At 27.6% G+C, this 23,988-nt stretch overlaps 1 protein-coding gene across 1 annotated transcript in view; it reads right to left on the reverse strand.

Moving 5' to 3' along the window:
- Window positions 1–23,988, reverse strand: part of LOC142318065 (protein Skeletor, isoforms B/C) — a 395,343-nt gene that overhangs the window by 25,675 nt on the left and 345,680 nt on the right. The window contains exons 8-11 of the mRNA XM_075354590.1: window positions 13,990–14,168; window positions 11,818–12,158; window positions 8,049–8,225; window positions 42–140 (exon numbers count right to left, since the gene is read on the reverse strand). Coding sequence (XP_075210705.1) covers window positions 42–140; window positions 8,049–8,225; window positions 11,818–12,158; window positions 13,990–14,168 — 796 coding nt within the window. The remainder of the gene's footprint in view (window positions 1–41; window positions 141–8,048; window positions 8,226–11,817; window positions 12,159–13,989; window positions 14,169–23,988) is intronic.

Genomic DNA, 23,988 nt, shown 5'->3' on the forward strand with positions numbered 1-23,988 from the left:
AATTTTACAACCTTGAATTTTTTATATAATATCATTATTACCTCCCTCCACTATAAATGTGTAGGTTTGGCCACGTTCCACGTATATTTCTGGTATCAAGAAATCATTTATCCACCATGCTATTCCCCATGATGGATGACCTGTACAAAAAAGAAATATAAATTAATTTATATTTAAATCACATTAGCTACTTTAAATCATCAAGAGCTAAAACGTTTAGTTAGAATTAGAAGAGAATTGAAGTAGACATGGTACAAGAGACTTGCCTCAGGGCAGATAAACTTACAGTGATGATATTAAGTTATATTATTTATTTCAAAATAAAAAAATAAATTTTCAGCTTAGAGTAACTTATCTTAGCAATTTTATTCTGGGCAAAAGGATCAATTATGCAAAACCCTGGTAATAAAAAAACTGAAGAATTAAAGACACATGTTTTTATATACAATCCACTGTTAAAAATATAGTTTTATGATTACATGAGGGATTAACTAATAGCAAGGGAATAAGTACACAACCAATTCACCTGATTAGAAACAAAAAATGACTCATCGATGATTAACATTTTTAAATATATATTTAGAATGATAATACATATTTTTGGATATTGAAGTATCTATTGTGTATTGCTCTACTTATTGTGTAAGCACTACACCTGACTGGCTTAAACTTACATTTAAAATGTAAGTTTTAACATGATCAGGCCATGATTAAATTTTTTATATGATCTTACTGCTGATTCAAACTTAGGGTATAAAGGATTTCATATTCTATGGGTGTTGCCTTGCCCTTGAATAGATTTTCATTGTAGATCAGAAATGTTTATTCCTTGAAAATAATTTTGATAAAAAAAAACTGACATCATAAAATTATTTTTCCCATGTGTTTCAATAAATTCAACCATTTTCTCATTACTGGTATTAAGATTATGTCAGAGGGTCACTGATCTTTATATAATTGGATAGGGGATCCTATCCAATTATATTTATTGGAATAGGTAAAAAATTTGAAACATAAACTAGTGCTACTAAATGAGTGGTAGAACTAAATAAATTGAAATGGTGCATGCACAGAGGTAAGTGTAATAGTAGGGATAAAACCATGTTTTAAACCAATACAGTAGAAGTGTTCTGATTTTGTATTTTGAACACCAATAAATTTCTGCTTGTGTTGCGAAAATGACCGTTCTTCTGGTTGTCTGACTTGAGTAAAATAAACATCCCTACCATCACTAATAATAGTGATGGACTTTATAGTCGTGCAAGTGTACAGCCATTTTATTTAGTTCCGAGCCATTCATTTTGCGGTGCTGGAGTATGCTTCAATATTGAACATTTTATTGTATTTTATGCCATAAGGTCCACTATCCAGTTATATAAAGATCAGTGCAGAGGTTACATAATGTTAGTATGGCTAAAGGCCTACAATATTGGCTGTAATATATCATTTATCAATAATGTGAATATATCTATAGAAAAAGTAAGCAAAATACATATTTTGTTAAAAAAAGAAGAAATAGAAAATCAAATGATCTTTGAAGGTGGGGTTCTCTACACTTTAGTTTGATATCTAGTACTTCCAATGCAAAGAGTGTGAGTATTGAATTCATTTTCCCTACCTATGCCACATTTTGACATTTTGATGTGTGGAAATTATACCCCACTCATAAGGCTTGTATGCGAATCACTGCTTTATGATTTTATTGATGCTTTGCTTAAGCATATGATACTGTAACTATTATAAAAATAAAAACAATTCAAAAATATTTAAAACAAACATTGATAGATATTACAATTAAATGTATTTCAACCAAAATGCAAGTGTACTAAACAAAATAGGCCAAAGATTTAATTTAATATTCTAATTTCTATTTTAATCGTATTATTAATAATTTAAACTAAATTATATCAACTATCACCACTTTTCTTGAAGGTCATTCTTTTGTTTGTACCTGTTTACACCATTGTATTGTGGATTTATTTATATACTTTTTGATTCGTTTAATTAATATCAACTTGTTATAATAAACTACAAATTTATTACAAGAAACAATTAATTATAAGAAATCATTCATATATAATGAGCTTCAAATCTAATTTAACTTTCTTTCTGTTAGGATTTCTATAACTTTTTTGAAAATTATTATTTTTTTCTAATAAATTTAGAAACTTAATTTATGTTTTTTCTGTCCAATATATAAATTTTTCTGTATAGATAGTTTGTTAATCTTTCCTTGTATGACCAGCATATTGAGTTTTTTAAAAACTTGCATAAAGAAATTACGGTAGTCTCAGTTCAAACTTTAGGAAAGTTTTATATAAAAAAATAACAAAGATGCATTATGGACTAGGGGAAAGCCAACCAAACATACAGCTAATATTTTATAAGTTATTTATTATTAAGTTAAATATTTTATAAAGTTGAGGTCATTTCTAAATTTGGTGACTGTATTAGTAAAGGTATCTACGGCTAATTTATCTATTTATTTATTTTTAAACATGATTACATCTAGTTTTGGGTCTTGATAAGTTGTCTTGTCACAAGATTCCCTTACAATGGTAGCCAAAATACAATAAAAAAAAAAAAATTTTTCCAATCAGATTGGTAATATGAAATGAAATATCATTATATAATTTAGGAATTTAATATTGCAGCTATTTTCTGTTTTTACTACTTATTGTAGGCAGTATATATTCTGTCTTTTGACATTGTTGGTATTTAAGGTTTGTGTACATTAGTGTTCTTAATAGCAAATGTTTTCAAATCTGAAGAAGTCTTTGGAAGAATTTTGTCGTTCCCGATTATTTGAAACTTTGTCACCAGTGATTAATTTCAGATCATCTGAAGGAGGGTTAATTTAATTAAATATGTACAACTTTTGCTACCATGTCTTGTAATAGCTTTGAATAATTGTGCATTGAGATGCGATTTATGGATCAACAATTTTTTCATTAAGTATTAACTTCCAGTTACAATTTATAGTTTTAAAACTTTAAAAAAACTTTTAAAAATTTAAAGATTAATGTGATTATTTAATTTTAAATAGTGATCAAAAATTATTTCTAAATAGAAATATTTTTCAACTACAGATTCAGATTGCAGATACAGTTTCTATCCCAGTTTAATGTTAAACCATTTAAGTCATGACAAATGATTTAACATGAAGAGTTTCATACATATTTGGAGCTTTAAAAAAATCATCATACTTATGTATGTTTTATTTGTGCTAAGAAATAAGTTGTTAGCTTTTATTGTTAATTCACTTGATTATTTAATTAAATTTACAATGTAATATATCAGTACAAGTACTACAATCTGAGAGATTTGAAACATTAGTGTATACTACATTTAAAATTTTTCACTAACTTTGAAGATGTCATTAATAATAATATTAGCAATATGGCACCCAAACAACTACCATGAAACAGCCCAAAAACATTTTAATAGTATCATGAATACTCTAACAACAAACTTTTGGTTTTCCAAGTAGGACTCAAATAATTTATAAACATATAGTTTGTGATATACGAGTATAATATGAAAAGTTTTTGTAAAGTGTATGATTGCTTTACCATTATTGAATAATATTGTGATAGAGATTGCCAGCACCATCATACCATTATTTAATTGTGAATTAATATAATCATTAACTTCCATCCGGGCTCTGTTTCTTTTCTTTCTTGGAAGTTGAACTAGTTTTTATTACTTACATTATTATTTTTTAAATACTTCTAAAGTTAAAAGAGAAATCTATATCTGCATATATAATAGAGTATGTAAGAGAATTTTGTATGATGTGTGTGTGTATGAATGTGTATTGTCACCTGAGGAAGCTTATATAATTATAAGTGAAACGGAGTGTTTAATTTATAAGTATAAAGATAATATTTTTAAGTAATTATGTATTGTTATTATATGTATATTTAATTTTAATGTACATTTCTTCTGGAATCCATACTTTTTTTTTTTAATATTTCATCTCACTTTAACCTCTTTTATTATAATCATAAATTTTAAATTATTAATAATGTTTTTCATAAATTTCTTTAGATCATTGTAGTGGCAGCTTCTCAGCATAATTTCTTATTTATTTATTAGAATTCCTATTAATGCACAGAAATCCTTTATTTTCAGTTTTTTTTATATTTAACAATTTTGCCAAATATACCGAGTGATCAGTGAAAAGTTAATACATTTGGTATTCAGATAACAGCTATCAGTCCCATCGTATTTCTGTTTGCAAGCATGTATACTATTATCAGGGGAGGCTTTTTAAAATTATTTTCAAAGTGGTGGAACCCACTTCTCTGCTACGCCTACCCCAACTCAAAAATCTTAAATAGCAATGGTAACATTTAAAACCTGAAAAATAATGAATTGTCGTGAAAAGAAAATTAAAATCTGCCCACCCGTTTGCTTGGTAGGTGCAAAAAATCATTTGGGGTAGTAATTTTTTAAATTTCAGTCCAACAAAAATAAATATAAAACTTTACTTCTTAAACCATTTGAAATAATCATTATCTGTGAATTAAAACTGTGAAAATTATTTTTTAAATTGCCAGCACAAAATTATGCCCTTAAATGATTTCTAAATTTTCAAGGGTTGAAAACTTTTTTAAATGAGATGTTGAGGCTTGTGACATCTTATTTTAGAAGGCCCTTGGAATGACAAGTAATTTGGTTCAAGTAAAATACAAATTGGTTCACTGGTATTGAAAAAATGTGTTTTTTTTTTTTAGATTATGTTGGGATACAGTGTTACTGATCTAAAGGATTAGGTCTGAAATTGTCTGCTCTTCTTAAAAATATGGATTTAGGTTTCTCCAGTATTGAAAAAATGTATCAGTAAACACAGCATTATAACATCAGTTGAACATATCAAAAACCAATAATAAGTACCTACTTCTTTGCTGGTAACATGTTGAAAAATTTATTACCAGATAAACTTAATGATTAAATAAAAAATAATTCATAAACGAATAACTGTTAATCAAAAAATAAAGCTTAAATCATTCATTAGTTAATTTTGTTATGAAGATGTTTAACAATTATTGTTCTTAAGAAATAATAAATGAAACATATTTTTTTACCTCAATAAAATAAAAGTATCAATTTTTAAATCATTTGTTTAAAGTGATTCCCATTTTTCTATAAACAATAATAAAGTCTTTGTTGAAATTCACATCTTACTCTTACTAAAGTTTCTTTAGTTACATCCCTATATGCTCTTACAATTTTTATTTTCAACTCTTGTATGTCAGTACGAATTTCTTTAAATGAAATTATTGATTTTAAATTAACCCACAAAAAAACAGTCCATTGGTGTAAGATCAGCAGATCTTGCAGGCTACTCGACTGTTCTTCTTCTATCTATCCAATGCCCGGGAAACATTCAGTCCAACCACAGTTGAACTGGAAGTGAACAGTGAGCAGGTCCTCCATCTTGCTGAAAGTGAAGCATGTTTTCGTAAAGTAACTTTTTTCTATTGTCATCTAATTGATTTTCTAAGACGTGGACTATAAGTAGGTGAATAACTTTATCCAGCAATTGCAAATACTTTTCATCTGTCAAATTCCTGTTGATAAATACTGGGCCAATTACGTTATCACTGTAAATCCTGAAACACACATTTATTTTTTCAGGTTGCTGCATGTTACCAACATTGAAAACATGAGTATTTACGTTGCTCCAGCATTGGCAGTTATGTTTATTAACAAAGCCATTTAGAAAGAAGGTGAATTCGTCATTTAATCCTTCTGTCAGCTTCATTCTCATTCAATTCTTGATGCAGTTGAATTTTATACAGAAAAAATTTATTCAATTTCACAGGATATTTTATTAATTGAGCTCAGAGGATTTGCTACTACATTTCCCAAGACTTCAACTAAAGTTAATTCGTCTAAAACTTTTTGCCCTGCATGTTTCTTATTCATGACAGATCCCGTTTCTTGGAAATTTTTTGCAAGTTTTATAGTGTAAGAGTGTGAAAGATTTTTATTTGGATGCCGTTCATTAAATGCTTGGGCAGTTCTTCTAACACATTTATTTTGTTCTCTGTATGTCTTCCAGATTGTAAGTCATTTTAGTGAGAGAAATTTACTAGAGACAAAAAATGAAAGGCTAAATGGTAGAACAATAACACAAACCAAATGCCAGTTTTAACTAAAGAACACAATAATTTAAATAAAACATGATGAAATAAATACAATAAATATTTTTTGCCACTAATTACATGCAATATGAAAGAAAAAAATTTAGAAAAATTTACTGTAGAAACTAAGATTTCAAACTGGCAGAAAATTATAACCTATTATAATAATGTAATCAATTTTTCAACATGTTGCCAGCAAAGAAGTAGGTACTACGTTATTGTTGGTTTTTCATATGTTTAACTGATGTTATCATCATGGAGAAACCTAAAACCCATATTTTTAAGAAGAACGGACTATTTCAGACATAATGCTTTGGATCAGTAACACAGTATCCTAACATAATGTAAAAAAAAACACATTTTTAATCATAACTTCAATAATAGTGAACCAATTTTAATTTTACTTGTACCAAATTACTTGTCATTCCAAGTGCCTTCTCTAATGAGGTCACAAGCTACATCATCTCATTTAAAAAAAAATAATTTTTCAACCCTTGAAAATTTAGAAAACATCTAATAAGGGCATAATTTTGTGTTGGCAATTTAAAAAATAATTTTCACAGTTTTAATCCACAGATAATGTTATTTCAAATGTTTAAGATGTAATATCACACAGTTTTATATTTATTTTTGTTGGACTGAAATTTAAAAAAAAGTACTACCCCAAACGGTTTTTCGCACCTACCGAGTGAAGGGATGGGCGGATTTTAATTTTCTTTTCACCACAATTCATTATTTTTGTCAATTATTGCAATTAAATTTTACTATTGCCATTTAAGATTTTTGAGTTGGGGTAGGTGTTGTGGAGAGGGTGAGATCCACCCCTTTGAAAACAATTATAAAAAGGTTCCCCCTGAGATTGGTATACATGCCTACAACCAGAAATACGATGGGACTAATAGCTGTGGAGTAATAAATGTGATAACTTTTCAAATGATCACCGCTATATGAGATAGCAGTAGGATAATGATCAGAAATTTTGTAATATACAACTATAGATTTAATTCAATTATTTTTTATTCTAATTTAAGTGTGATCCACTGACATTGAAATTATTATGTTGTTTCTTATCTCTTATCATGTACAGCAATAAAACATTTGAAAAACCTCTAGTGTGTGAGATTATATGATAATGTTTAGAGACTCTTATCATACTTACATTTAATTAATTGATTAATATGAAACTATTGGCTGGCTTTATGTACTAAGTTGTACAATCAGCTGAGGAATATTACATGCTTATTTTTCCAAACAACTAATATTTTTTTTTTAAAAGGTAATTGAATGAATAATAAATGGAAACAAAATACATTTGGACATATGTTTATATAAAATTTTTGTCACTCCCTCATGTAAATTTTGTGTAATGCATCATTATATAACAATCTGAATAGAATATTTATTAATTTACAATAAAAAAAATTTGAATGGCAATTCTTTAACAACCTTGGATGTAGCTGGTCTTACTAGACAAACAAAAAATGATTTAGCAAGAAAATATGATGTACTCATAAGCAGTTGATATGTAAACTATAGATAAAAAATAATTACATTATTTTTACTACAAGTGCAGAATGAAAACGCCATAATGCTGACTACTTATTGTAGCAGTGCTTGGATTCAATAAATCATTGGCACACTGTAAATAAATTTACTTAAGCTAGTACTGGGACAACTAGTGACCTGCTGCTCTACTGCACAGTAATAACAATTGAGAAGGTATATTTTTCAAATTGAAAATTTATTTACTAACTTTAACTATTTTTCCTCATGAGGTGTAATTGCTGATTTTGTTAAACAGTATATGCAGTTAATATCTATGGATTATATGTATACAAATTTATATTAGTTAATATTAAAATGTAATAGCTTAAATAATACACTATTCATTCTTACCAGTTATTGGTGTATATCCACGCTTGCCTCCGGTAGGTCCAATTCTGACAGTGAACTGGTTTTCTAAAGAAATTATTTTTGGCTTCCAAGGTGTTAATGTACTTTCCATTGGTAAATCAAACAATGAACTAGAGCAGGCATGATCATTGCGACTGCTAAAGTCAATTCGCATGTCATCTGTTCATAAGGAAACATACTTATTGGAAATAAATTCTAATTAAAAAATGTAAATTCAAAATAAAAAAATCAAGCAGAACACAATAATACTCAAGAAAATTTTTTTCTTGAAAAGCATTCACTTAGAAATCGGTCAAGTGTTTCATCACAAATGAGAGCACTTTCTTGGAATGTCATTTACACCCAGTAAAAAGCTGCAAATTTACTACTTTAACTTAATATTCTTAAGATTAATGATATGAAAAAGTCATGAAGAGAAAAGATCAAGATTATCAGCAGTTTTATATTTTCACCAAAGAAGTAATAATCCATAAAAAAATCTATTCTATAACTATACAGATAATTTTAGAAAATATGAACTGATTAAAGTGAACTAATGATTATGAGGCATATTCCACAGTTATTCTCTATTATGGAAACCCACCAAAAAGATTTGAAAATTTCCTCAATACTATCTTATGCAGCTAATATTAATAAAACAACTGAAGATTCAGCCATATTGAATTATAAATTTAAAGTGTAATAAAATTATAATTAATTATTGATATTTACATTAAAATAAATTATTTAAAAAAAAAAAAAACAACTGAAAATTTAAAAAAAGATCACTATTTAAGTTTTTAAATGTTGACATTTTGAAATTGATACCAAATTGAAAACAATTTAATTTGGTATCAAGTTCAAAAAGTTGAAATTTAAAGAATGAATAATATTTTTTTTTATTTTTAGGCTGATTTTTTTTTAATAGATTTTACAAAAGTTTATTTTACACCTTTAGTTTTATTATACCAGGTGAAAAATGACGACATTTACACTGAAAGTTTTGTGGTACTAATTTGTTTTTTCTGCTTTTTTTTTTTTTTAGATGAAGATAAAGACCAACGTTTGCGAAATTTAGTGATTTAATATTGAAATGTGGACTACACAACAGCAAGCAGCAATAGTGGAATTTTATTTTGCTGGCAGTTAGTCAGTGAACACTGTTCAAAGAAGGTTTTGCGTTAGGTTTGGTGAGCATGCATGTACTTCTCGAAAATCAATTCTGCAATATGATGAATCCCATAGAAACAGAGGCAGTGTAATTGATGCTAAATGTATGGCTAGGCGTAGATCTGTATACAATGAAGAAACTATTGAAAGGGTGAGAGCTGTAATCACAAACAGCCCAAAGAAATCTGCAAGAAGGTTGTCACAAGAAATTAGTAACAATAGAGAAACGATGCACAACTTCCTGAGAAAAGATCTGAACTTGTTTCCTTATAAACTTCAAGAATCTCACAAGTTGAAACCAGCTGATTTTCAAAGTCATTTGGTGCTATACAACACTATGACTGGATTTGACTTAGCCAATCAGAATTTTGGAGAGAGGCTCATAATGATTGATGAAACACACTTCCATTTATCCAGTTATGTGAATAAATAGAATGTGAGAATATGACTGGATAAAACCCATGTGAGATTCATGAATGCCCTTTAAATAATAAAAAAGTTACTGTATGATGTGGAATATCAAGATCATGGATAATAAGCCCATATTTTTTTGAAAACGAAAATGGTGTCTGCAACTATTAATGGCGATCATTACAGACAAATGCTTAGAGAATTTTTTATTCCTGAGTTACAGCGTTGGAACTCCAATTTTTGGGACATGTTCTTTTATCAAGATGATGCAATAAGCCTCAAAAATCTTGAAACAAGGCAATTATTGTTACAGACATTTTCCAAATCATATGATTTTGAGGTTTGGTGACATTGAATGGCTTCCCTGTTCCCCAGACTTAACTGCTCCAAATCTTTTTTTATGGGATTATTTAAAGTCTAAAGTCTATGTCAGTAAACCAAACAAGTTAGAGGATCTGATAGCAGTCATAAGAAATGAAATTCAATTGATATCTAATGAAACACTTGCAAAAGTTATGGATCAAGTGTTAGTTCGTAGTCAGGAATGCATACAATTCAATGGAGGATACCTAAAGTCTGTAATTTAAAAAAAATAGGCAATGTTTATTATTTTCCTGTATCACATTACTTACTACTTCAGTTTTATAGCTGAAAGTTTAACACAAATTAAATTTCACTAAATATAAATGCGGTCATTAATTACTTGTTATTCTGTATGAAAAGCTTCACAAAGGCAAGAAAGCCAAATCTTAGTAAAAAAAACAAAAAGAATGCAGAAACAGTGTAAGAATTTTGCTACTGAGAGTGATCTAAGATTTTCTATGTAGGTTTAAAATGAAGTTCTTTAACTTTTCTATTAGTATTTAATTTTCATATGAAAATATTTTAAAATCTATTTAACATCAGAATATAATAACAAACAGTAGTAAACAATGAGACACTAAAAAACCCAAAAATATGATTAAATATTTTATATACACAGTATTATCTTTTGTTAAAAATTTGTTTCACTAAAGTTATCTGAGAATTTACTAAGGCATCATTAGGGGAATTTCCTCTAGTCAACAAAAAAAAGATAAATCATAAAAGTCAGTCCACATTATTAAGATTTTGGCTTGAAAACAAAAAAATTAAAAAATCACATGGCTCCAGTTAAGATACCTCTTTTTTCAGGTCAGCAAAAAATGGCACATAACATCCTAATGAAGTAACTTTGATGAAAAAATTAAAATTAAATAATTACTAAAGGACTGAAAATTGGAAATAGACTTGGAACAGCTGTATGTTTGACTAAAGATTACAATAGTAGGCATTTTTTTAATGAATCTAGATAATTTTTAATAGTTTGTTATATAACTGGATTTGCTGGATCATTTTTTATTGAATTAAATATATATGATGTTAGTAGATACAGAATTAATAAAATACAATAATAAAATTGTTCAGTTGTTTTTTCAGATGTTACTATCACATTTTATATCTGATGAGAAATCAAATTTGTCATCTACTGTTGGTGTATAATATGAACTCACTTTATATACAAAGAGCATATTTAAACATTTTTTATAGTAGTGTTATTAGATGACAACTATTACGGTATTATGCACACCCAAAACTGAAAAGAGGTTAGTGAAAAATTAATAAATCATGAGAAAGTATAAATAATTACACATTAGAATATACTTGTATACTTTTAGTAATGTTCACTTAACGAGATATCAACTTCTCTTTGGTCACAAGTTCAAATTATTACTGCTATACTGTGGACTCTTGTGCAGATTTTTGAAAAAAATTTTTAAACAATTTTTTCCCAATGTAGATACAGTAGATTAAGTAATTAGAAAAGAACAAACAAAATAAAAAATAAAACTTAATAAATAATAAAAAATGGTTTCAAAATAAAATGTAAGTTATATACTGCTTTTTTTTAAACATAATAGCATTTTTCTGTTTGAAATTATTATGCATTAAAAAATTATAGTTCTTAGGATCTCTAATATTCATTGTTATATTATTTCAGTTTGAAATAATTAGAAACAACCCTGTGAAGATTTAAAAATAACCATTTGACAATTGGCACACATCTATAATTAATCAACAAATTTATAGTATAATTTAATGATTTTTAATTTTAGAAGAAGTAGGTTAACAATTTCAAAGTTCACAAAAATTAACTTCATACAAAAATTACCTGTTGTTTTATCAGGTATAGCATGAGCATTCGCTTCTTTTCTGGTATTAAGTGGACCTATTGCAGCAATAACAGATACTTCACCCTCCATAGGAATTGCTCTGTCATTAATTGGCTCATTTGTTTGTAATGGACGACGGTATACTATAGTAGTCACTTCACGATTTCTTTCTCCAGATATGAGAGCTACATCATTTCTGCCACCAATCCGTTCATCAGGACAAACTCCATTTTTACCATCACACTGTGATGTAGCAGACATGTAATAATCCACAGCTCTGAAGGTTCCTTGATCACTGTCATAAAATGCCACAACTATATCACCACCAACCATGGAGGCTCTGCAAATAAAGATGAATCAATAAATTATAAAAGATTAATTCTGAAGAAAAGTAATATAACTAATACAAAAAAATAAATAAAAAAAATAACATTTGAGTATTTCTCCCTCATGTGGTATGATTTCAGAACTATGGAATAAACTGCATTAAAAAATTATAAAAAAATTATTATGCATTAAAAAATTATAGTTCTTAGGATCTCTAATATTCATTGTGTAAAAATATTTAAAAATACTTGCACCAAGCAGCCGTTGTAATTGGATAAAATTCTATAAACTTCAATTAAATTTGTCTAACTTTTCTGTTGTTCCAATTTGCTAACTGTTAAGGGTTTGAGGTTTCTTTGTTAGAATTCAATAACAATTTTATAGATGTACATTTTTTCTTGCTCAGTTAAATATAAATGAAATGTGAGATATATTCAAAGTGTAAGAACCTTTTTCAAAAGTGGTCACTGATTCTTTGATTACCTCTGCATATATGCATATACTGAGTTTAGATAAACTGGGATAATGTTTGCAGAATTTTGAGAATACTGACCCCCAAAAAAAAACTATCTACCCCATCCTCTGGATTCTGACCCCCAAACTTTTACCAACAAATTCAACTGCCCCATATACATGAGTTTCTTTAACAAATTTTTTCAAAATCGATTTATCCAGCCAAAAATATCTATCTTCAAACACACCCACACCTGTACATACATAATTACTTCCCATTTTTTGGGGAGTCCCTGGGTCATAGAATGTTGAGAAATATAAAAAACCCATAACCCATTATTTGACTACTTACCATACTTTCCTTCTTGCAGCACAGCTCTAGAGCTATGGGGTGCCAGGAAAGTAAAAATATTTGAAAAGATTTTTTCAACTTCATCTCTTTCTCATGACTACTCTCAAATATCAAAAATTGTTTATAATGTTGTAATAGATTGCTTAAAATATTGGGAAAGCAACATGTCAATGCTTTGATGTTTCTCACATAATACAGAGATGAAGGTCATTTAATATGGAGAAGAGATCATTTAAATCATGTCAACTCTGGAGATGAATATAGATCTCATATTACAACAGCAATGCAAAAAGAACTTTATGTTTTTACAAGAGACATCACTGTTTAAAGTGAGCATTCAGAAAATGATTCTACATGGTATGGAATGTCTTAATATTTGTATTAACTATGCTGGAAAAATATTACTTAGTAGTTTAAGATATGCCCTTTCTTGTAATGATAAACTATTAGAAAATACATTTTTAGTATTTTAATAGTACATTTATTACATTCCGAGATGCTTTATGCATTAAACTTAAATTTAGTTATAAGTGAAAAATAGGCCTAACATAATTTTTATAAGCTTTATTATTGCAGAGTTCTGAAATATACTTAATAAGCAATACAGACTTGAGCTAGTTTTATATCAACCTAACACATGTATTATACTTTAACTAGCTGGTGTGTTAAAAGATAGAACTGTTTAGATCCTTCTGATTGCCAAATATTTAAAGTTATTTGTTATGCAAATGATGTTTGGAATGGGTTTATCATGTTTGATAGATTAGTTGTATTAAACATTCCAGTAATTTTCTCATATAACATATATATATATATATATATATATATATATATATATATAACAAGGATATATATCTATATCCATATCTATATCAAGGACTATATGTAACAAAGATTAACATATATATATATATATATATATATATGTGTTATATATATAAATATATATATGTTATATATATAAATATATATATGTTAATCTTTGTTCACATAATTTGTTCATTAACCTACAATGTTAAGGAATACACATTTTACTAACCGTCCTGGTTCACCACTAAGGCCAAATGCCATATATTGATCTTCTCTTATTCTAGCAGCTAGTTGTATTTGTACTTGATCACCCATCATTTCCCATTGTACTTGCAGTCTTTCATCCAGCATTTCTCTGCAGTTAGATAATGGTGATTCCACAGCTGGGTGTGGTGATGTACTGCTTGTCTGTAAACGTAGTTTATTTTCATTAAATAATATTAACAAACATCATACTTAATTTATGAGTCAACACATCTTTATAAATTTTGAAGTATACATAGAACACACGTGTGCACCCAACAAATTTATTTACATTATTAACAATGTATAATTAAGTTTCACTTTTAATGCAATTCTTTGATATAAAGTAATTATGTCTGTTTGGAGATATAAAAATGATTTATAAAATTACTGAAATAATGTGTACATGTATTAACAACATTTAACCATCAACAAAAGGAACTGTAAAGAAATTCTCTCTACACATCAGTAATATATTAAACTGATGTTTTAAAAATAAATTTTTCATCTATGATTGAAGATTCATCTCATGAAGATTTATAAAAATAACTTTTTACTCAAAAAAATTGATTACTAGTCTAAATTGGAGCACTAGTAACCTGATTAACATTAATGAATGAAAATGAAGAAGTGTTAGTGAAAACTATTAATATATGAACACACAAAAAGATGCCAGATGACAATTTTTTGTTTTACATTACTTTATAATAAGAATCTATTTCAAATTTATATAAAAAATTTAAATATTATTATTATTCAACCATATACTTTTCAAGGTTCAGCATGTACTGTCTTTATTTACTATTGCAATGTAAATTAATATAATGGAATATAAAATTAATTATATTCAAAAACAAAATAAAGAACAATTCAATGAATTTTTTCATCATTTGACTTTTATTATTATGGCAATGCCACAGCTCCATAATCCATAAAACCAGTTTTAAATCAGACACATTATTCAATGTTTAGTTTTTAGTGAAATGGATGTGTGCAAAGAATATAATTAAAGAATAGTCTTAAAATAGTGAAAAGCTGAATTAATAAAGGAAAAAAGCATATAACTTCATTATTTTTATGTAGAACTGGTAACTAATTTAATTTCATTAATGCTGTACCAGTCTGTACTGATTTCTATTCAAAGGTACAAGTATAATTAATTTTGTAGTAGATTGCATAGAAGTAATGAGTTATTGTTTATAATTTTATCTAATTATATATAGTTTACTGTAATATAGAGTTTTATCATAAACAGAATTACAAAATTATAAATTCATTAACTGTAACATAATTGAAATAGTTGTTAAAATAGAGCAAAAAAGTTGTACATGAGATTAGAATTAATCTTAATTTTCATTATTTAAGACTATTATTCTACTCAATGAAAAATAATTGTGCAATGTATGTGCTATGTAAAACTAATACCAATACATGACATGAAATAAGTTTACCAACTTTAATTATAATCATTTATCAATCATTTAAAAATTACACTGTAACTGGCGTATAACAACAAGCAGATAGTTTTCTCCATCCTCAGGCCAACCATACCCGAGATGTGACATTAACTGAACCCCTAAACCAAATTAGTCAGTACATCATTTCAATAATATAATAAAGAATTTATCATATTACACAACTATGTAATACGAAAAATAATTTGTCACTATTTGACAGTGACTACAATAAAAAACTTATTTTTTTGTTGTAGAAAATTAATTCACCACATATGAATTTAACTTGGACTGGGGAAAGTGGAATGTACAATTTTGTAGCATTTGAAAATTGCTGTACATGATAAGAGTTGAACTTTGTACTTACTGGTTAAAAGACTGAGTGAGACATTACCACTGTCACATAGATTGGGATTATAATTAAATAACTTTTATTCATGACAAAATGTAGTCAAATCTTTTAGATGATAAATTTAAAAAAATTAACTTGCTATAATTTGAATAATTTTTTAAATGTATTTCTATTTGTAATTTGATAATCATAAAATGATTAGAAAAGCAATTATTCCTAATATCTTAAATTTATATTTATAAATTTCATAGAATCATCATGCAATAAATGAGATTACATATGAAAATATTTTGGTAGCAATTGAAGAAAATCAAATACACCATTAATTGAACAGTGAATAATAATCAGTGTTAAATATATTAGATAAATGAATAACCATCTAGATTTAATTAGCAGCTGATGGGTTACTAGTGTAACTCCAGTTACAGGCATCGTTACTTTTAATAGATTTGAATTCTGTAATAGTGGTGAACTTAAGACTGTTGGCGTTTATTTAATGACATTCTCAGGATGATTAGATCGACTGTGTATTAAACTAATAAAACTGCAGTTTGTTTATCAACCTTTTATGAGACAGAATAATTTTAAAATTAAAACATAAATAAGTAAAATACCTGGTAAGTAAGAAATTTATATATTATATCTAAACTTTCAAGAAATAGAAACAAAATTTGTAAGCAATCAAAAGCTGTAAAATCTCAAATCAAAAAATGTTAAAATTAAATCAAATAAAATTTATTAGTAATCAAATGTAATATTAAAGATAAAAGTCACTAAATATTTGGTTGTTAATGTAGATAGTATTCATCAGAAAGTAATAGGAAGACAAGGTGATGACAACCATATTGTTTCATTCTATTGAGCCTCACTTACAATTTGCCCAACAAACTGTACAAAAGAGCACGTTTTGCAGATATTAATTGTGCAACTTGGGAGCCTTATTTGTAGGGGTTCTTTAACATAAATAGCTTTTTTTTTGTACATTTAGAGTTACCCCTGCTTTATAGCATGGCTCTGGTTACTCTAGCTACTTAATTTGATCTTGCTGTACGTAATGATATTCTACACATTAGTATAATCACTGACTAAATAAAACTATTTATGAAAGTAAATAATTTATGCTTATATATATATTAAATTGTTTTAAGCATTTAGTATACTTCGATTTCAGGATGTACCCCTTGCTTTTACTTCCAATAGGAGTTTAGCTAAATAGTTCATCATATGTTAAATAATCCAATTCTGGGAATGACAAAGATTACTTCTGTTAAAGTCTTGACCTGATCTTGAGTGGTTCTTTAATTTCTGGAAGAAATTTTTTCTTGGGCATATATTTAACTTCATAGAGACAAAATCATTGATTATTAATGTGCTCTTACACAATGCAAAAATACCTTGCAATCCCTCCAGTCAACTGGTACTGCCTAGGAGAGAGCCTTGAGCTACTCCATGAATCAGAATTGAATCTACTCCAGTTTAGGTTATGTGGATGTAGAATGGACCATACTTGGTTCATGCTGAGAATTTTGAAATTGTTCAGTTAGTGTGTCATTTGGCTGGTTAAGCACAAGCAAAAATATATATTTGGAAGATTCTAATTAGAACTGTTCCTTAATAAAAAGGTAGCAGTGAATTTCCATAAGAAACCATTTAATATATTTAATTCAAACTATTGGATCCAGAATTGTCTGGGTGTTGTAAACTGTAAATCCACTGTACCATCTGTGCCTTCACTCATCTTGGTTAATACTTAACCAATTAAAAAAAAAAAAAAATGTATCAGACCAAATCAAATCTCAGAACAACTTTTAATTAAATTTGCTAATAGAAACTTTCAAAAATTAAATGATAAGTGAACTGATTAAAACTATTTATCATTGAGAGAACCACTAATAAAAATTTTAAAAAATACTCTAGGCAATGCTCTGTAGCAAATTTGATAAAATTCCCTTTTCTTTTTATGAACTCCATTTAAAATCCATTGTAAAAAAATTTATGATACAAAAATTAACATATTGTATAATAATGCTTAATAGAGCCATAGGAATCCTTCAGGAGTGAGTTTATACATTACTAAATTCTTGAATCCCACCACAGAGGAGGATGAATATAAATTTAAAAGTAAAAATGAGAGTAAGAAATCTGCGGATAATAATAACTAACATTTGTATAAAGAAAATGATAAACAAAAATGTGATTAGGAAAAAAATTTATTTGCCAGGATGTATTGGATATACCAAATTTGTTAAGTTCCCAAAGATCTCTATATTAGTTTTCCTTCCAGAAAATAAAACTTATTTCATAACTTGTAAAACAGTATAGTGAATGACATCAACATTAGAAAGTGTTCTTATTGCTCAATAACAATATGTAACTTCTTGTGATTACAAATATCTATATAGGATCTTCTTATATAGAAAACTAACAAACATATCCATTGGAATACTATAATCATGCCTTCTTAATGACTTGTGTTCAATGAGTAGACTATACAAACAATGACTGACTGATGACAGGGAGTATCTCAGGCATTCTTATAATATGTATGTGGGACAGTAAAAAAAACAGAAATTACTACTTCCTTACAATCACATCTCTTGACTGTTCTGCTATAAATCATAACCTCATATTGTTGTTGTTTATTGGAAGTAATGCTTTATTGTAAGCTGTTAGTGGTTGTGTTTAAAAGTTAATTTAAAATAAATGCTTCTTTATCAGACTGCACAAAAAAAGAAATGAGAGCAGTAGTACCTTTTCTCAATTCAGATGGGGGGGATTGAAAACAGTGCAGATTATTGAATTGTCACTACAAAAAAGAGAGGATTTCTTTCTGTGGTAAACAATGTAAAGGTAGGCCCTCACCGAAGAATAACAATATAAAAAGTTAAACAAATTATTTACAATAATGAATTAAAGTTGACAGAGCTCTGAGTTAAATATCAGCTGTATCATAGTATTTTCACTCTTCAAAACTTTTGAAAAGTCTATGCTCCTTATCCACTGATAAACACATGTTAAAAGAATTGCTTGGAAATTACACAGAAGCTTTTGAAATGTTATGAAGTTGATGTACACTACTACTGAAGCAGAAAGTAAAAGTAACCATATCCAAGAGCAACCTTACCTGTGGAAATAACTATAAGCAACTGCAAATCACTAAAGACAAAATCAAATCCAAAAGCTATGGTAAAGTTTTCAAAAAGTGTGATTTTGCTTTAACAAAAAGGTAAAAAATCAATCTTTTGCCTTCACAATCTTAGTTTTAAGCTGCTGGAATATCTACTGTATTGTTATGACTTGGCTCAAGCAATTCTCATCTTTTTGGCCCACTGAAAGAAGAACTGCCATGGAATCATTTTTGTTCTGATGAAGAGGTCATGACTATAGTACAAAGTTAGCTATGCACCAGATCAAAAAATTTCTTCCCAGAAAGAATTCAAAAACTTGTTAAAATATGAACTAAGTGCATAGAAGTAGAAGGTGATTATATTGAAAAATAAGCTAATTAATTTATGTAAGTGTGATTAAAGATAATGATTTTTTAAACTTCATTTTACTTTTAGACTTTCCTTCATACTTTTTTCAGAAACTTTTTTCCTTTTTCATGTCCTCTAGATATTCAGGGTTTGCTTACCCTCTCCATCTAGCTTGGAGAGGGGGGTGTTTTCCAGTTCATCTATTACTTTAATATTGGCAACAATCTCAATGTGTTAATTTAAAACAGACATGGAAGTTGTTTACAAGGAACTATTTACTTGAGGCATAAAAAATTCAAACTAAAACAATGATAACAAAAACGTTTTCAAGTAAAATAAGAGAGGGTTAGTAGGTTTCATTCCAAGCTATGTAATCCCCAAGGTTTTGCAGAGCAAGCTACAAAGTTTTGTCCTCATTATTTAAGGGGTTTTAGGGTAAATAAGAAATATTGCCCATCTTCATGATAAATTGTTTTTTCCATGGTCTTATTTCTTATATTTATACTACTTACAAGGAAACTGCTTTCAGTTTTAATCAGTTTCATACAGTTTAGGCCATCTATATTCACGATCTTATTTATCAGGTACAGAAAGCGATTTTACTAGACCAAGTAGTGTAACTCCATATTAATACTCAATTAATACGGTAAAAAATGAAATGTTCTGCTATTTAAACCATTCTTTTTCAAAAATTGTTCTACTGTTTATATAAGTAAAAACTCAGTGGTGTTAATGCACCCCATTATGTTTCCTTCAAATAACAAAACTTTTAAGTATTAATATTTTGTTTGATAGTTTTGTCTTAATTATTTTAAGATGTTCAGTTAATATTTTTCATCTGTTTGATAGAACCAGCAGTTCTTGTACTGTACATAAGTATATATAGTTAGTATGAGTTATTTAACATAGTAATTAGATAGTTCCTATGTAATTAGTTCAATTGTAATTAAAGAATTATCTTATTGAACTTTGTGTATAACCAACTAAATTAATTTACTTTTAATAAATTAAATGTTCTAGATGTTGAAATAAACCAATTTATTTGAAAATAAATTATTATCATCAAAAGTTTTTAATTATCTAAAAGGATTAAATTCTGTCCTAGTTTTTTCTTTTTAATGCTGATTTCTACCACTACAACTGTGAAGGAAAGTAGAAGTTATGATTCAAGTGCTTCAAATTCCAGGAATTCATACAATTGATTGTTTGTAATCTAAATACTTCTCAGATTTTCACTCCATAAAAGCAACTGAAAATTGGTGAATGTAATTTCATATGTTGAATTTTTTATTGGATCCATATGAGTTTCAAAATGTATAAAATTGTAAAATCTAAACTTAGTGGTTTTTAAAAATGAAACTTAATTATTCACTCTATGTAAATAAATACTTTACTCAAATTAGGACAAGATTATTCATTATATAGATTAAGTAACTAGTGGTAAATGATTGTTCCATAAATAATAAAAAGCGACTGACTGTTCTAACATTTGCCTGTAAGATAAAAGAAAATCTGTGAAAAACTTGATATGAGCATCATCACAAAAACATTAATTAACAATAAAGAGATTAAATTATACTCCATATTAATACAAAAATTTATTATTATTATTATTATTATTATTATTATTATTATGTAGGAAATTTTTTTTTTTTTTTGGCAGTCATTTTATCAGTTTGATGCTATTTTTGATTACTTATTGTTTTATGCTAATATTTTAACCTTAGAATATTTACTTCATTCTAGATCTTCTCAATTTTTTTTATATAAATCTTTATCATCCTGTACAGTTTTTACTTTATTACATCCCTCTATCACCAAATTAGCTAAACTTTTATATCTTAATACACAGCCCACCAATGTATTGCATCTTTTACAAGATTCTGCCACAAATTCATTTCAGATTTCATTAATTACTAATTTCCAAGGTATAATTATAACACCTATTTCAAATACTTCTATAGTTTTCCTTTCTGTAATCCATATTTCCTACCATAAATTCTACACTACATACAGATAATTTCTATAATTTCTTTTTAAGCCTAGATCTATATTTGACACTACTTTTTTTGCATTTAAGTTCCTTTTGAATGAGCCAGTATACCTTAAAAGTCTTCATTACTTTCTTCATCCATTGTAATTTTACTACCTAAATAAAATATTCTCTTATTATTCTCTCTCCTTTCTGTCACATTTTATTACCTTTGTTTTACTTTTATTTCTTTTCAGACTAAAGTACTCTCCTAGCAATAAATACATGCCATTCAGTATTTCCTTCACCTTTGGTTTTGGTGAATCATCACAGAATCATCAGTGATAAACATCTTTATTTTCTTCTTGGATAATTACTCTGCTCTTAATATTTTCCCTCAACTTCTGTATTGCTTTTTCTAGGTACAAGTTGAAAAGCAATGGAAACAGTTTGTGTTCTGTCCCACACCTTTCTGGAGCAGAGTTTATCTTTCTTCATCATCTACTCTTTTAACTGATACCTGATTCTAGCACAGAATGTAAACCTCTTTTTCTTCCTGTATGTTCAAATCCAACATCCAAAATTTCCTTTATTACATTCTATATAATTAAATGCTTTCTCTAAATCTACAAAAGTAGATGCATTTATATATGGATGGTATTTATTCTTTATAGGCCTGCTTTCTAAAATTAATGTTGAAAACCAGAGTGAATTCTCTTCACCATGCTTTTTCTGAAGCTGAAACTACCTGCTAAATTGTTTTATAGCGTATTTGGTGTTTCCATTTAAGTCTCTGCCACTGAAAAATATGATCGTACCATAGACCACATTTTGATGAAACTGTTGCCCTACTTTAGAAATATTTGTGGTCAATATTTAAAGAGATTGCCAAAGAATTTGAAGCCATTAAATCATCATTAAATTTTACCAGTAGTATAGATTCTCGGTTAACTTTTATACTTAAATGACAGTCTAAAAGGAAAGGAATTGTAACTTAAATTTAATCTCACACAGAAGGATGTCTATAAACTTAAACTGAAATCAAAATTAGCAAATGGAAACATAATTAAAATATATACAACAGCAGCCAATAATTAAAGCTGCTGGCCTAACCGGCTATGAATAGCATAATGTTAAATAGTGAAATTCAGAAAGCAGTCATTTATTTAGGGCTGAATAAAATAATCTTTAATGGCTAGCACACCTATTCATTCTCCAAATATATGTATTACGTACTCATCAGATTAAAAGATGTGTTTAGTATTAAGCACATAAAAAAATAAAATACTTCTCAGCTCTACTATATTGCAGATGGTTTTGAAAACAAGATACATTTACTTTCTTTTTTCACTTTGGCAGCCGCAGTTGATATTCATATTTATTAATTTTTTTTAAAGATGAGAAAATCACTATATATGGAATCAATAAGTTTAAGACTACTTCTGTATTTATTTCAAAAACATCAATTTAGAAAATGCTTGCTTAAACATGTAAGTTGTTTTAAACAAAATTTTTTTGTGACTCAGGAGTCATTAAATAATTCACAGCTTGATTAGGGTTCTTTATATTCTTAGAATAATATTTTTATTTTTAATTTGAATAAAAAAGTTTTAATCACATGTTTAATTAAATCTCCATTTAAAATTTTCATTGGCCCACCCAATTTTCCTCCATGACCCACCAGTGGATTGCATTATAGTTTGTAAACCATTCTCCTCAATGTATGATAATAATCCTAATAATAATAAAAGTTGTTTAATAACAAAATATAGAATTACAATTATTCAACAACTGTCTATCAGTGGTTTTAGAAAGATTATTGCATGTAATGTGTTAATTGAATACTGCTCAGAAGCGTAATTCTCCTTAGAGAAATGAAATATGTAGAACACTTAACAATATAAAGTAAATCATATGAAGAGATTTTGTTGTAAGATTATTATTCCTGTGTACTATAAGAATATACGTTTGAAAAGTAAACCCTATTTAAAATGTAATAAAACCTGTTTCATTGACAAAATTGATGTGATCTTTTATTATTTTTATTTCTGTTCAAGACAAAATATATTACATTTGAAAATCTTAATTTAATTTCATATTTGCTTTGCTTCTTGGAATTCAGATATCTACTGGGGATTAATGATATAGGAAAACTATCCTTGTATAAGTAACAAATACAAGTAATACCACTGCAGTACAGTATGGTGATGAAACTATAAGATGTATTGTGGATGCATGGTGAACACAGTTGCCGTTAGGATTGGGTCTAGAATTAGTCTATGTTGCATGTAGAAATGTACATGTTAATCAGTGTCTGGTTAACAGACCCATGACAACAAAAGCATAATTATTATGTTAATGGAGGCATAGTACTTCTGTTTGTCCAGAGGGGGCTATCTACCAATTTTCTAGACATTAGATTAACAGGAATAAAATAAGGATTAAAACTCAAAAAAAAAAAACTACACTTAATAATAAACTGTGAATAGAATTTAAAAAAATGAAATAATAATGTTTATGTATTACAATGTATGAAGTTTCTGTAACACCAAATCAGTAGAAAGAAAATATTATGTTGCATTAATCTTAAACCTAGTATCAGAATGCTAAAAACTATAATTATACAGTCTCTTTTACAGGTTTTTTCTTTCAGAAGGGAAATGTGATTATAATTTTTATAACGGACTCCCTTTCTTATTAGAAAGGACTTATATTTCTTATAAGAAAGGGA

Source organism: Lycorma delicatula, chromosome 1 (assembly GCF_047948215.1).
Source record: "Lycorma delicatula isolate Av1 chromosome 1, ASM4794821v1, whole genome shotgun sequence".
Classification (NCBI taxonomy): domain Eukaryota; kingdom Metazoa; phylum Arthropoda; class Insecta; order Hemiptera; family Fulgoridae; genus Lycorma; species Lycorma delicatula.